This window comes from Pelophylax lessonae (assembly GCF_965119305.1).
Source record: "Pelophylax lessonae genome assembly, chromosome: 1".
Taxonomy (NCBI): Eukaryota; Metazoa; Chordata; class Amphibia; order Anura; family Ranidae; genus Pelophylax; species Pelophylax lessonae.
Genome location: NC_138768.1, coordinates 453,112,559 through 453,127,949, shown reverse-complemented (window position 1 = coordinate 453,127,949; position 15,391 = coordinate 453,112,559). Strand labels below are relative to the sequence as shown.

The window sequence follows — 15,391 nt, the reverse complement described above, 5'->3', positions numbered from 1 at the left end:
TTTAAGCTGATGAAACGCAAACAATTTCTCATGTCTTTTTCTTGAACACACCCATTAAACATTTACAACCCTGGAGGAAAAAGAAAGTCACTCCTGGAGTTAATAGCTGGTTGAACTTCCTTTTGGCAGCTCTAAATCAGACCTGCACAATGTTCAAGCATTTTGACCATTCCTCTTTACACAACTGCTTCAGCTCACACATTTGTAGGATGTCTGTTGTGAATGGCTCTCTTGAGGTCATTTCACAGCATCTCTATGGGGTTAAGGTTGGGGCTCTGACTAAGCCAGTCCAAAAGGCGCATTTTGTTTCTCTGAAGCCAGTATGTGGTGGATTTACTTCATTACTTTGGGTTATTGTTCTGCTGCATCACCCAGCTTCTGCTTAGCTTCAGCTGGTGGACAGCCACCCTGACATTCTTCTGGAGAATATTTTGTTAAAATTGGATATGTATTTACCCCTCTGATGGCAAGTGGTTCAGGCCCTGAGGCAGCAAGACAAGCCCAAATCATTATGTTCCCTGCATCCCAACATTGGGATGATATTTTGATGTTGGTAACCTGTGCCAATTTTGTGCCATACATAGTTCTGAGTATTCTTCCAGAACAATTGAACTTTTGTTTCATCAGTCCACAAAACCTTTTCCCAGTAGCATTGCAATTTTGTCCAAGGTGCTATTTGGCTTTGGTTGTTTTTTTTTCTTTGGGAGAGCAGTGGCTTCATTTACCTTTTCCTCCAGCACTGTGAATGTTTTCAATAAAGACATGAGAAATTAGAATTGCTTGTGTGTTCTTAGCTTAAGCACGTCGTGTTTGTTTATGGTTGGGACTTGAGGATCAGATCACATTGTATGGCAAATTACTGAAGAAAACCAGTTCACTCCTAGGCGTTCACATAAAAAATCTATTTCTCTTTTGTTCATTGACGGACACCGCTACATATATTTTGACCCTTGGTTTATTCTGCCCCCTACAGGGGTAGGACACTAGGAGGAAAAAAAATTTGACTACGCCTATAGGGCAGTCCCAGGGGGTATACTCCCATTTCCTGCTATAAGTCTTCAGTTTTTTTTTCTGCCTAGTCACGAGTAAGGACCTAGTTCCTTGCTGGGATCTCTGGTCCTAGCATTTTTTTCCTTTTTAAATTGAATTTTTTGCTGCTTTTACATTTTTTCTGTTCCTGTGAGAACTGCAATCAACTGGACTGGGCGACTGACTGAATATCCTAGATCCTTATGGTCTCCCCAGTCCTGCCAGCGAGTGTGACCCGACCTCAGCTCCGCACTAGGTCGGCCACGACACAGCCCCACTGAACGAGGGCCTGCCGGCGAATAAACGCCTCACGTTGACGCATAGCCCTGGTCACGACCTGAGTCGCAGCGTGCCTCTGGCCCGCAGCCCCCATTCCAAGATGGTGCGGTGGTCTGCCTGGAGTGGTGCTCGCCCGGTTCCAAGGTGTGGTAAGTAGTGTCCCCCCCCTCTCCCTTGGTGGTTCGGGGTGGACGAGGACCCCTCCCTGGGATGGTCGGACCGCCAGGTTCCCTCCCCATCCCCCCCAGCCCTTCTAAATAGTCACTGTGGGTCTTTTAGCCCCCAACCTACACCCCCCTCCCCGGGTGCGGTAGGAGCTGGCTTTGCCACATGCTCCAGAAGGGAGCTTTTTGAGCAGGTTCCCTGCATCTTTGGGGGTTAGTGACTGGGGCAGGGATGTCCTTTGGGCTCCCTGCGGCGGTTGTTGGGCTGGGGGAGCAGATGTTTATAATATGTGGGTACGCGCCTCACACGGTCAGATCAGGCCACATATTTAGGCCGTGACCTACTACCAGCTGACGGACCAAGCTGTCCGAGCTGCTGACCAAGCTGGGGAGCAGATGTTTTACTATCCACGGGTACACGCCTTACGTGGGCAGATCAGGCCAAAACTTTAGGCCGCTGCTTTGTGGCCTACTTGCGGCTAACCGACCAAGCTGTCCAAGCTGCTGGCCAAACTGTCCGAGCTGCTGAAGCTGACAGGGCTACTGACTGGCATTCCCCACCCCCCTCTTGCCATGGGTGGTCAGCTCTGCTGGGGATGGCGTCCTGGTGGCTGGGCGCTTTGGGTGCAGTATGTTTAGCTGAAGCCTCCAACTCTTTCCAATTAAGGGTGCGGCCTGCGACCTGCTGGGCCATATGGTCAGCTTGACTCCTCCCTTGAACCTGGTGGTGCCGTGGGAGCGCTTCATTTTTTGTGACAGTGTAGCAACCATTGTTGTGTGGGCGAGGGTACTCTGCCTTCGAGTCTGCATCACGGCGAGCGCCCCCCCCCCCCCCCACCTCAAGGGGGCTATGTCCTATTATGTCCTCGCTACAGGGCGACTGTCTTGCTTTTTCACGGGGTCTAACAGGTGGTCTTTTTGTGGACCTTTGGTCGGCGTCTCCTTGCGGGACTGAGTTCGGTGGCCTCCCCTGCTTATGTTTTATGGGTGAGCTAAATATTTAGCGACCCTATTGGGTTTGCATCCACGCACTTCGAGTGTTCCGCATATGCGCATGAAAAGGCGCTGGTGGATGCACTGATTGTATAGTTGCGGGAAATTTTAAACATGGGGGATGCAGCTACTGCTGCACCACAGGCCCTGGTCCCCTTGGTGCCTCCAGATCCTCTAAAGAGGCAAAGATTTTCCCGCCCAGTGTGAAAAAATTGTCGCTAGTCAGTGGAGTTATCCCAAACACTATATGGCGGTGCCTAAGCGTCTCGATAGACGGTATCCCTTCTGAGTCTCTTGAATAATTTGGCAGTTTCACCTGTGGTGGACTCTCCGGTCTCCGGGCAGAATAAATCCACCCTAATGCCGGTGGAGGAGTCTCAGGTTTTTAAGAGATCCTTTTGCCAGGAGAGCAAGGACTTTGGACCAGCACATGTTTACTGTGGCCGGATCGGTCTTTAGGGTGGTGTTCACCATAGCATTTGCTTCCCAGGGTTTTGCGCCATGATCTGGGTGGGGGGCACTGTTTCTCCCTGCCTTTGACGAGCTGGCGGACCAGTTGGTCCAGGGGTTGCAGTTCGTCTGTGATGTCTCTCTGGATGTGGCTCTCTTAGTCTCTAGGCTGTCTATGACAGCAATGGTCCTTCGGCGCAGCATATGGCTGAAAGAAGGCCTTTTCTGATCTTCCCTTTGTGGGGGATCGCCTGTTGGATTATATCATTAAGCAGGATTTCAAGACAAGGGATCAAAGTCTGCAAGGACCTCCTCCGGAGCTTCCAATAGGACCTGGTCTGGTAAGCCGAGAGCGGGTCCTTCTAGACCAGTGGACCTCCCTGATTCAAGACAAGTGGGTCCATGAGCTGCTTTGGTCCGGCTACGAGATAGAGTTTCAGCCTTATCTTACAGAGATATTCTTGCCTTCCATCCTGCGTTTATCCCAGACTGCCTGCCAGGTCTCTTCGGGGGCATTGCAAGACTTGCTACTACAAGGGGTGATTGTTCCGGTCTCAGAATCTGAATGTTTTTTTCATGGGTTTTATTCAAACATGTTTATATGTCCAAGGAAGGTAAGCGAGGTACGTACAATATTGGACCTCAAAGCTCTGAACCGCTTGTGCGGGTACAGATGTTCCGAATAGAGTCCATTAGTACAGTAGTGGCATCCCAACATCAGGGGAAATATCTGGTCTCTACCGATATCAAGGACGCTTACCTTCATATTCTAATATATGTCGGTCATCCGCGTCTCCTACGCTTGCCGTGGGCGAGCAGAATTATCAAGATGTCTTGCATTGGCTCCTCAGGTCTTCATAAAGTGTTGGCCCCGGTGTTGGCATTGTTGCGCCAGCGGGGGATTGTGGTACTGGAGTACCTGGATGACTTTCTTCTGCGAGCAGAGTCTTTGACTGCTCTGACTGACAACTGGGAGATTACTGTGCGGACTCTGCAGGAATTCTGTTGAAAATTAAATTTCCAGGTATTGGTTCTCGTTCTGTCCACCTAGTTGGACTATCTGGGTCTGCTCTGGACTTGGCCTCAGGCAGGGTTTTCCTTACACAGGACAAGCCTCAAAATCTGCAGTATGAATTCGGCTCCTGTTGTCCAGCAGTCTTTCAGGACTGGCATGCTGGTGGTGGGTCTGATGGTGTCTACCTTCGAGGCAGTTCCATTTGTACAGTTCCTCACGAGACCTCTGCAAAGCGAGATTCTTGTCATGTAGTGCAAGAATCCAGAGTCTCTATATAATTTGATCCTGTTGAGCCGGGGTACGAGAGGGTCTCTGATTCGATGGCTTTGCTCTCCAGCACTTCGACAGGGAAAATCTTCCTTCCCCTGTACTGGACGGTGGTCACCACGGATGCCAGCCTATCTGAGTGGGGTGGTGTTTTTTGGCACAGATTTTGCTCAGGGGGTCTGAACTCTGGAAGGATCCAGACTACTGATCGATATACTGGACGTTTTCCTCCAGAGGTGTTTGATCTCTCGTCTCAACAGGAAGATCCACCTGGCAAGCTGGCTGCTTACCGCTTGGTGCTCCCTTCCTCATGAAATACCCTTGCATGACGTTAGGAGCCACCCTGTCCTTGTGTAAGGAGCACTACCAATACCCTCTTGCAGACTGCATTTGCTTGCATCATTTCATCATTCCCCCGTTCACCACTACGTCTTGGATTATGTTAGGTAATCTTACCAATGTAGTAACACACATTCTATTCCACATATATACATGTATATTTTTTTCACCATCCCTCTCCCTCTTTTCTTTTTACCATCTCCTTCACTGCGTCCACACGATATGATATCTTGCTACCCCATTCCTTTTGGGCTTTGGGCTCATTTTCACAGTCACCAGCTTGTTTGCACCTTTGCTTTCTTCGTTTTTTTTCCTCACTGCACTGGGCGACTATTTCTGCCACCCTAAACTTCCCTGGGGATTTCTAAAGCTATGAGCTGTCTACAACAATTTTACCAGATTATGTACTAACCAACATGTACAACGCTAGGCCCCCCTTTTTAGTTTATTTACATATATACCATTATATTATTATATATTTATTAACTATATCTGTAGAGAAGCTGTGCCATAGTAGTCAAATGACTAGCACCTTGTCACCTGTTTACAGCTTTCTGTATCCATCATTGACGGGTTGCTCCCAACATGGCCCCCTCACACATGCGCCAAGATTGTTGAGTTGAACTATACATCGGTTGCACTGCTCCTGAGGAAGTGACAATTGTTATGAAACGCGTCGAGCATTAGAGATGCAATCGTACCATTCATGTTATGTGTTACACATACTACTTTTTTTCTTTTCCCCCAATTAGCTTATGATGTCTATTCCTACGCTAGTGGACTATAAGCCAATTCATGGACTTATGGTTTTATGTTTTTTCGTTTTATTTTACATGGCTCCAACGATGGTATATACCTTTTGCTTCTAATCTGTGACTTACCTTTTTGTACGTTTCATTACCATGATGTTTTATCTCTGGGTACAATATGTATTACCAATGTCGATTATTTATGATTGATTTTTCAATAAATATTTGGCTTCATTTATAATTTTCCTGTCCTTGGCAGTTAAATATATATGTTATAAATTGCCAATCAGTATAGCGACACACATCATGTAAAGTCCCAATGTGTTCCCTCTCCCTTTTTATTCATATGATCAGGGATGTAGGTGCACAGCATCATGCGCCGCATTTAAAGTCCCATCTATTTTTATTTTTTCTTTTATTAGGAATGTGTTTAGGTTTTCTGGCACGGTCTCGGAATCCTCTGGCTGACGCCACAGACTGGTGGGTTCTTTGGGGCCAGTATCGTCTGCTATACGTCTTTCCTCTTCTTGAACTTCTGCCAAGATTCCTGCATGGGTCCGAGGCAGAAGGGATTACGGCCGTCCTAGTGGCTCCAGACTGGCCTCGCCGGTCTTGGTATGCAGATCTAATACGGTTGGCCGCCGAAGCTCTTTGGAGACTTCTTCTTAGAGGAAATCTGTTGGCTCAAGGGCATATCTTCCATCTTGACTTTACAGTCGCTGGCTTAACAGCTTGGCTGTTGGAAGCCTGATGCTGAAGGATAGAGGGTTGTCTGATGCTGTGTTTCCCACGCTGCTGCAAGCTAGTAAATCTACTTCTAGAAAGATTTACCATCGCGTTTGAGGAGCGTACTTTGTGGGTTTTAATCTCTTGGGGTCCACCCCCGCCCCTTTTCGGTGACTCTGAGTTTGCCTTTCCTCCAACAAGGTGTTGAGCAGCGTCTGGCCTTGGGTACCATCAAGAGCCAGGTTCGGCCTTGCCGGTTTTCTTTCAACGTCCTTAGGCTATGCAATCTTTGGTTCGTACCTTTTGTTCAGGGGGTTTGCCACTTGACTCCCCCATTGCCCTCGTGGGATCTCAACTTGGTGCTGTCGGTTCTACAGTAACCGCCATTGGAAAATATTCACGAGATTCCTCTGTTTTCATTGTCCCAAGGGTAGCCTTCTTGGTGGCTTTTCTTCTGCACATAGGGTGTCGGAGCTGGCAGCTTTGTCTTGTCGTTCACCTTACTTTGTGGTTCACGGAGATGAAGTGAAGTGGTGCTTCGTCCCTGCCAGTCGTTCCTTGCTAAGGTTGTCTCTGGTTTCCATTTAAATGAATACATTGTAAGCATATACAGGGAAACCCTATAAAGGGATGAGGGTAGACTAACTCATTTACTCCTCTTATCACACCCAACCTCCACACCCTCTTTGTTCAAATGAATACATTGTGTTGCCTTCCTTGTGCCCTAAGCCTAAGCACCCTAAAGAGATTACCTTCGAGATTGCCTTCGATTCTTTGGATGTGGTTCAGGCATTCAGGGTGTTTTGGCGGCGGCTGAGTCGTTCCGAAAATCGGATTCCCTGTTTGTACTAATGGATGGACCCCGTAAGGGGGCTGGCTGCATCTGCTGTGACAATTTCATGATGGATCAGGCAGACGGTGGTGCAGGCCTATTCTATTAGGGGGGGGGTCAGGATCCTCCTTTCCCTGTTAAAGCGCATTCTACAAGGGCGCTTAATGCCTCTTGGGCCTTCCGTCATTAAGCGTCATTGGTGCAGGTTTGCTAGGCGGCCACCTAGTCGTCCGTGCACACTTTCACAAAATTTTATAAGGTGGATGTGTTGGCTTCTGCGGATGCTGCCTTTGGCTGCACGGTTTTGCAGACTGCTGTTGGAGAGGATTAGTCCTCTTTGAGGGTGTATTTTTTTGTCAGATGAGCTCCAGTTGTTTCCTGGTTGAGCTCCTGTTTTACCTGGTTGACTACGTTTAGCCTTTGGGAAGTATGTTTATTGCTTCGTCCCTCATGTTGACACTGCTTTGGGTCATCCCAAGGATCAAGAAGATATGGAGCTGTGTCCGTCAATGAACGAAAAGGAAAACTGGATTTTTGTCTTACCAAAAAATCCTTTTCTCTGATGTTCATTGACGGACCCAGCACCCGCCTCTCTATTGAGCCGGGTTATATGTTCTTTGGACACTAATTGTTACAAAACTGAAGACTTATAGCAAGAAGTGGGAGTATACCCCCTGGGACTGCCCTGTAGGCGTAGTCCAAACTTTTTTCTGCCTAGTGTCCTACTCCTGTAGGGGGCAGCATAAACCAAGGGTAAAGAAGATATGGAGCTGTGTCCGTCAATGAACATCAAAGAAAAGGATTTTACGGTAAGACAAAAATCCATTTTTTTTGCTTTCTGCTACAAAGCGCATCCAATGAAAAAATGTAAAAAATCAGATTACTTCATCAATTTAGGCCAATGTGTATTTTGCTACATACTTTTGGTAAAAAAAAAAAATCCCAATAAAAGTATATTGATTGGCTTGCGCAAAAGCTATAGCGTCTACAAACAATGGGACATTTTTATGGAATTCTTTTTTACTTTTTTTTTTTTTACTAGTAATGTTGGCAATCAGCGACTTTGCTGGGGACAAATCTGACCCCTAACTTACAATGTTGACACTTTTTTGGGGACCAGTGACACAAATGCAGTGATCAGTGCTAAAAAATATGCACTGTTATTATATTAATGACACTGGCAGGGAAGGGGTTAACATCAGGAGCACTCAAAGGGTTAAATGTGTCCCTAGGGGGTGCTTGCTAACTGTGGGGGAGTTGCTCTGACTGGGGGAAGACAGATCCGTGTTCCTGCTTAGCAGAAACACAAGGCCTCCATCTTCTCCCTTGTCAGAATGGTGATCTGCCTTGTTTACATAGGTAGACCGCTGTTCTGCCTCTCTCCCTGGAATGATCGTAGGTGGCAGACCCGCTGATTGGCTCCCCCTCTCTCCAATCCGCACGCGATCTGGTCTCCTTCAATGCGTGCTCGCCACCTAGAGGCTATTGCATGAAATGACGTACAGGTATGGGATTTTGCGCAATAGCGCTGACCTGCCGCCGCAGTAAATGTACCTTACGTGGTCGGTAAGTGGTTAAACCAAGACAATAGCTTGAAGTTGCAGATAGGCCCATTTTACCAGCTACGTTAGAAAATATGGTCTTCGTCAATGTTTATCAAACCATCTGTGCTTTATTACAGGTACAGTAGCATCATTCAGGTTTTTATCCGTATGTCAAAAGAAGAGGGCTTAAAGACCCTGTACCGAGGTTTCACTCCCACAATTCTAGGAGTAATTCCTTATGCAGGAATCAGCTTCTTTACTTATGAGACACTAAAGAAACAGCATGCAGGTATGTAATAAAAAATGTGGGATATTTTTGCCTTATTATTTAAAGTAGAATTCCAGCCTAAACCTAACTGATCTTAAAAATGTCCCATCCCCCCTCCTAACACTTATGCTGATTAGCCTGTGTAAAAAAAGATGTACTGTATATACATGCCTATTTTCAGCCCGCTCCAGGTCTGGTCACATGATCCCTGGTGTCAGTCAGGGAGAAGAGAGAGTGCTCTACAATGGCTGGATTTTCTGGGAGCAGTGACAATCACCCATAGGCACCCATGTCCCAGCCACTGTCGGCACTCCCTCCTCTACCCTGCAGCTGTCTGTATTCCCGTTGCAAATTTTCTTTAATTACTTGTCTGGTAAAAAGTTTTTCTCCAGAACAGGATTTGAGGGGAAATCTCTCGAACAGTGTTTTGAATAGCAGCAAAGCCTGACAGGATATCGATGCACTTTAAAGTGGTTGTAAACCCTTACATTTACCCATTGAAGTAACTGGCCTCAGGTGATGAGAGAGATGAAACGCATCCTCCTACATAAGTTGTACCTGTTTATCTGCAGCCCTCTCTTCTTTACATCTGTTAAAAATGCAGAATTTACAGAGCTTGTCTGAGCTGTCAGCAAAAAGGTGTGCAGAGCTGAAATTACACACTGCAGAGCTCAGTGAGGACAGCTCTAAAAGCTGATTGGAGGGAAAGGACACACCACCCATCACACAGCACACAGGAGCAAAGCTGAAGTGGTCAATCAGCTGGAGCTCCTCCCCTGTCACATGTTCTCTCTTGGTGTCAGGAAAACTTGTCAGAAGTGACTCATGCTGATAGTGGGAAGGAAGCATCAGACAGAAATGACACTTAAGCCTCGTACACGCGATCAGATTATTGTATTTGTATTGCAAACTAGTCTCATATCGAAAGCAAAGAGGTTACTCAACATACGAAAGTTCTTGTACGACAGAATTTTACTTCAGAAGTGATGTAATGTGTTAAATTGTTTTGTATGTAATCTTTAGTTTGCAAGCATGCGTAGTCTTGCTCTTTCAAAAATACATTGCCCACAGTACATTTTTACTAAACACCTGACCAACACCGTCTACGCACACACACACACATATACACCAGCAGCTCAAGGCTAATTTGTAGAACTCTACACATTATATGTTATACCCAGGGCTGGCCCAAGACATTTTGCAGCCTGGGTCAAAGAATTAAATGCTGCATCACCCCCCCCCCCCCCCCCAAAAACAAACAAACCGGTCACTCCGCCACTTTTCCAAACTGCCATTCAAGGACAATTTTGCCAAGGGAGGGGGGAGGGAATGTAGTCTCAGGGTTGACGGGAATTCAGCGGCGGGGGCAATTTTGTCGGGCGAATGGCTGTTGTTAGCACTTTAAATCATCCTGACACCATGCTTGATATGGTTTCAGGATGATTAAATCCCATTATTTCTATTACTACATCGTAATATATAATGAAACAGTTCAATTCACCTTAATGCAGAATCAGTGGGAACCCTGAGCTTGTCACTTGCCACCGCCGCCTGCCACCAGATGCAGCATGTCACTTGCCACCTTCACCTGATGCTGCGTGTCACTTGCCACCAGATGCATCGTGTCACTTGCCACCACCACCTGCCACAAGATGTAGCATGCCACCATCACCTGCCACCCAGATGCAGCGTGTCACTTGCCACAGTCGCCTGCCACCAGATGCAGCGTGTCACTTGCCACAGTCGCCTGCCACCAGATGCAGCATGTCACATGCCACGGTCCCCTTCCTCCAGACGCAGCGTGTCACTTGCCATGGTCGCCTGCTACCAGATGCAGCATGTCACTTGCCATGGTCGCCTGCCACCAGATGCAGTGTGCCATTTGCCATGGTCGCGTGCCGCCAGATGCAGCGTGTTACTTGCCACCGCCGCCTGCCTGCAGATGCTGCATGTCACTTGCCACTGTCGCCTGCCGGCAAGAGGAGGTGCAGGGAGAAAAAAAAGAGAGGGGGGGGTTGGCAGGGAGAGAGGGGGGGGGGCGGGAAGAGAGAGAGAGAAGGGGGGCAGGGGGAAAGAGGGAGGGGGGTAGGGGGAGAGAGGGGTCAGGGTCTGGTCAATTAAAGTGCTCAGCTTTCTTACTTGTGTGGTCCATGGGAGCTCTCATTCAGCAGCTTTATTGTGGCTGTCGGCTGCTTGTTTAATCTTTCCGCCCCCACATCCCATTCACACAGGCAGGGAGAGAGGTGCAGGAGAAGGGATGTGTCACAAGCTCGCTCAGACATGCTGGATGAAGCAGTGGGCGAGTTCTCACCTAGGACAGCTGCACTAAGTTGGCTGTCACCTGCTGCCTGCACACTGACACCAGGGATGATCAGGTGGAAGGAGTGACAGCGGCCATCAGAGGACTTCTTTCTCCTCTCATCACCTATCAGACACATATCGCAGAGCAGCCAGAACCAAAGGAAGTACTCCAAAACCCTGTCGGCTCTGTGCTACAGGTGATGGGTGGGCTGTCAAAGCTAAGAAGCCTGCAGCTTCCTAAGCACCAGAGAAGCTGCCACGAACACTGAAGCTCTCAGCACGCTCCCAACCCCCGGCCCAGTCTGCCCCTGATTTGCTGCCCCATTCAAATTGCTGCCTTGCTCCAATGGACCCAGCAGGACCCATGGTACGGCTGGCCCTGGTTATACTTCTTTTAAAAGCAGCGCTGCATTCCTTTGCATTACAGTGCCTCATACATATTTTGGTATGTGCTTTGCCTCATGCCTCTCTATTACTCTCAGCACCTCATACCTTTCTATTATATGCAGGGCCTCAAACATATTACCAGCAGTGCCTTCTAATTCTCTTTTTTACTTTTATATAACAAACTTCAAACAAAGTCAACCAAGAAATAAAAGAACATACAAACCAAGGTCAAATTGCCACACCAAACAGTATCAGTCAATATGTTTAATACATTATCAACTAATTTTCCCAAAATATTCAGAAATATTTTTCTATTAAAGCAGCAGCTGTGACAGGCATAAGATGGAATCTGACAAAGTCAATATCTTGTGAAATTTAAAGTGCTTGTAAATTTAAAAGCATGAAATGATTTTTAGAAAGAGAGGGCAACCCAGCAAGTAGTATTTATGTTGTAGCATTTACTTTTTTTTTTTTTGAGGAAGAAGAATTTTAAACCAGTACAAGAGAATTCCCAGAGGGACATTTTAAACAATGAAAAAACATTAACAAGTGGGACTCAAGAGAGTCCGTGTATTAGAGGGCAACAATAAAACCTGTAACGGTATGACCTTGAGGGTTTTTAGGGCAAGGCAATGTAAAGCCATAAGTTAAAACGGGGAAGCTAAGTCATGGGATGCAGGGTATTGTTTAGTGTAAATAAGAGGTATAGTTCCCTATGGCCTACATCAATTAGGACCTGGAGGGGAACCATAGTCTGAGGCATCCCATGTCTCATTGAAATGAGGAATAGCATCTTCCACTAATGCCGTCATATACTCCATTCTACGTATATCTGAAACTACCTTCAATAATTGAGTTTGATTAGGTGGGCTAGTTGATAACCAATGTAGCGGCTGCTAATAGGCTAAAGGAAGCAAGTTTATTCGGAAATTTCCCTATGTTAGGAAAGGTAAAGCCCAGGAGGTAATGTAGCGGGTCCAACGGCAACAAGTGGTCCAATACCCGTTGGAGCAGAGACATTCCCAAGGACCAGAAAGGTTGAATGACCTCGCATTGCCCATGAAAATGGGTACCTCTAGCTTTGCCACAACGACAACATAAAGGGGAATGAGAACGGTTTTGGCTATGGAGAACCTCAGGTGTTTTATACCAAAACAGCAATATTTTGTAGGCTGTCTCTCTCTGCGCCACACATCTAGACATCTTGGATGTAGACGACCATATTTCATAACAATTAGGGAGGGAAATAGAACATTGTAGAATGAAGGACCATTTACTCATGTAGGAGTGAGAATTTATGGTTATTGGGGTTGCTTCATGGAGTAAATTATAGATAGAGGAAATTAGGTGGAGTTGATGTGGGCCTTGAGCACAAAGAAGTTCAGAAGGTGGGCTTGGATAGGACCAATGAGGGCATAGGCATGGAGAAATGGTGCTTAATTTGGAGATATAGATAGAAAGCATGTTTGGGGATGTGGTATTTGGACTGGAGGTCCTCAAATGTGCAAAACCTATGAGTAACTGGATGAACTAATTGGCGTAACTGGAACAGGCCCGCTCGCTCCCAGGGTGACACATGAGCCTGCGATAAGCTATCTGGGAGAAGAGGGTTAAAAAGTACATAGCGGGCATGGCGGAGAGAGAGAGAACATATTGATATATGTACGCCATATTTTGACAGTGAGAAGCATTGTAGCCAAACATTGACTCTGAAGTTTGGGGTCTAGATGAGAGGAGGACGAGCAGATCGAGGAGCATGGATGGGAAGGATATTGTGAACCCATGTCAATTTCTGACCATCTGTTCGGCGCCTCCTGGGAAGACCAAGAGGAGATCGAATGAAGGTGGGATGCAAGGTAGTATTTGAGGACATCAGGAGCACCCAGACCTCCCCCATTTTTGGGGGAGAAGATCACTGAGCCAGAAACCCGATGTGCCTTATTGTTCCATATAAAGTTAAGAAACCAGCATTTAAGCGTTTTTAGTTTGGGTTGTAGGAATCTGCACTGGAAATGTCTCAAAAAAATAAAGTAACTTAGGCATGATGGACATTTTCAGGACGTTTATCCTGCCCATCAAAGAGATAGGGTATGAATTCCAATGAGTTAGCATATCTCTAATGTCTTTGAATAATGGCAGATAATTAACCGGGTAAAGAGACTACTATGTAGGAGTGATCTGTATCCCTAGGTATCTAAGGGCGGCATAATTCCATCTGTCTGGATAAGTCTTCTGTAGAACCAGGAGGTCTTCCGGGGGAATATGGAGAGGCATAGCTTCTCTTTTGGAAGTAATAATTTTATAGCCAGATAGGGGGCTACACTTAGACAACAGGGCATGGAGGGATGGAAGGGAAAGGTGAGGGTGGTTTAATGTTAGCCGAATATCATCCACAAATAAGGAAAGTTTGTACTCCCTCTGCCGCATGAAAATTCCCCAAATGTCCGGATAGGCCCAGATGGCAGCCGCCAGAGGCTCCAGGCACAGTATAAATAGGAGTGGGGACAGTGGACATACCTTCCTAGTACCATTGAACATCCGAAAGGTCTGTGACAAAAAGGAGGACATCCGAACCTGAGAGGAAGGGTTAGAAAAAAGGGCCTGTAGGGCTGATATAAAGGGTCCCTTAAAACCAAAGCGAGTTAGCGCGGCAAACATATAGGGCCAGCTCAATCAATCGAGCGCTTTTTGGGCATCCAAACTTAAAATGATAGCGGGGCGTCTAACTCTATTTAACATATCTATAAGGTCAATGGTGCGCCTAGTGTTGTCCCCGGCATACCAGGTGGGAACGAAGCCCACCTGATCCTTGTCTATCAGTTTGGGTAAAAGTTGGGATAGATGGTTAGCGAGAATTTTCGTAAACATCTTGTATTTAGAGTTCAAAAGTGCTATAGGTCTGTAATTTGTCGGGGAGGGATGGGTCTTTACCCGGTTATGGTATCACCGATGAATGAGTGTGTAACCTTTCCATCTAGTAAAGAGTTAGAGGGATAACCTGTGGGCCAAGATGTGCAGGTAAGTCTTAAAGTACGTATAAGGAAGCCCATCAGGGCCAGGGGACTTATGGGTAGGTAAATGCTTAACCGTATTGGACAGTTCCTCTGTTAGGGGCATTCAGCTGCTGTCAATCAGAAGAGGACAAGTTAGGTAGGTGGATGTCCTCTAAGAAAGAATCAAATGAGTCCTGTTTAAAGACCGGGTGAAGAGTCGGAAATAGACAATTATATATAGAGTTTTTGGTAAAAAAAATCTCCAAACACCCTGGGCATAGTCTGGGGACAGTGGGTAGGCGCACCATTAGATTGTAGTAGGGTGTAAGGGAAAGAGTGGGAGGGGGGGGGGGGGATTTTGCTTGGATATCAACATCCTATGGGGTTTGTTGGAGATTTCATAAAATTTCTGTTTCGACCAAAGCAATGATTTGGAAGTGGTAGACAGGGTTAAAGATAGGAGCTGATCACGCAGAACTGTAACCTGTCAGAGATGGGCCACCGTGGGGGGAGGACAAGAGGCGACGTTCAGCGGCTCCTAGCCTTGCCAGAAGAGCTGATTTTTGGGCAGCTACATTTTTTAGGCGAGAGCCAGTGGATATGCATTGTCCTCTAAAGAAACCCTTGTGCGCCTCCCATAGGATGGACTCCCTCCCCCTCCACGGAGCCTACATTCAGCTCAAAGAATACAGTTAAGGCCTGCAAGAGTGTCTCCCTAGTGGTTTAACAGGGATTCATTAAGTTGTCAGTGGAAACGCCTTTGATAGAGATAAGTCAAAGAAAGTGGAGCGTGATTAGACCAGGTTATCAAACCCAGGTCAGACGACACCCCACTACTCAAAAGTGGAGCGGAGACAAAGAAGTAATCCAATCTGGAGAACATCTTGTGAGGAGGGGAATAGAATGAAAACTGTTTTCTGGTTGGTTGTTTGATTCTCCAAACATCAAACCGATGAGTCCGTATCAGCCTCCGTAAGGAAGCGGATGGGGAGTGCGTTGAGAGGGGTGAATTGGTATGAAGTAAGGATCTCTTATCTTGCGAAGGGGAGAACGCA

At 46.7% G+C, this 15,391-nt stretch overlaps 1 protein-coding gene across 1 annotated transcript in view; it reads left to right on the top strand.

Moving 5' to 3' along the window:
- SLC25A42 (solute carrier family 25 member 42) overlaps positions 1-15,391 on the top strand; it is a 133,837-nt gene that overhangs the window by 99,072 nt on the left and 19,374 nt on the right. The window contains exon 6 of the mRNA XM_082243919.1: positions 8,525-8,676. Coding sequence (XP_082100045.1) covers positions 8,525-8,676 — 152 coding nt within the window. The remainder of the gene's footprint in view (positions 1-8,524; positions 8,677-15,391) is intronic.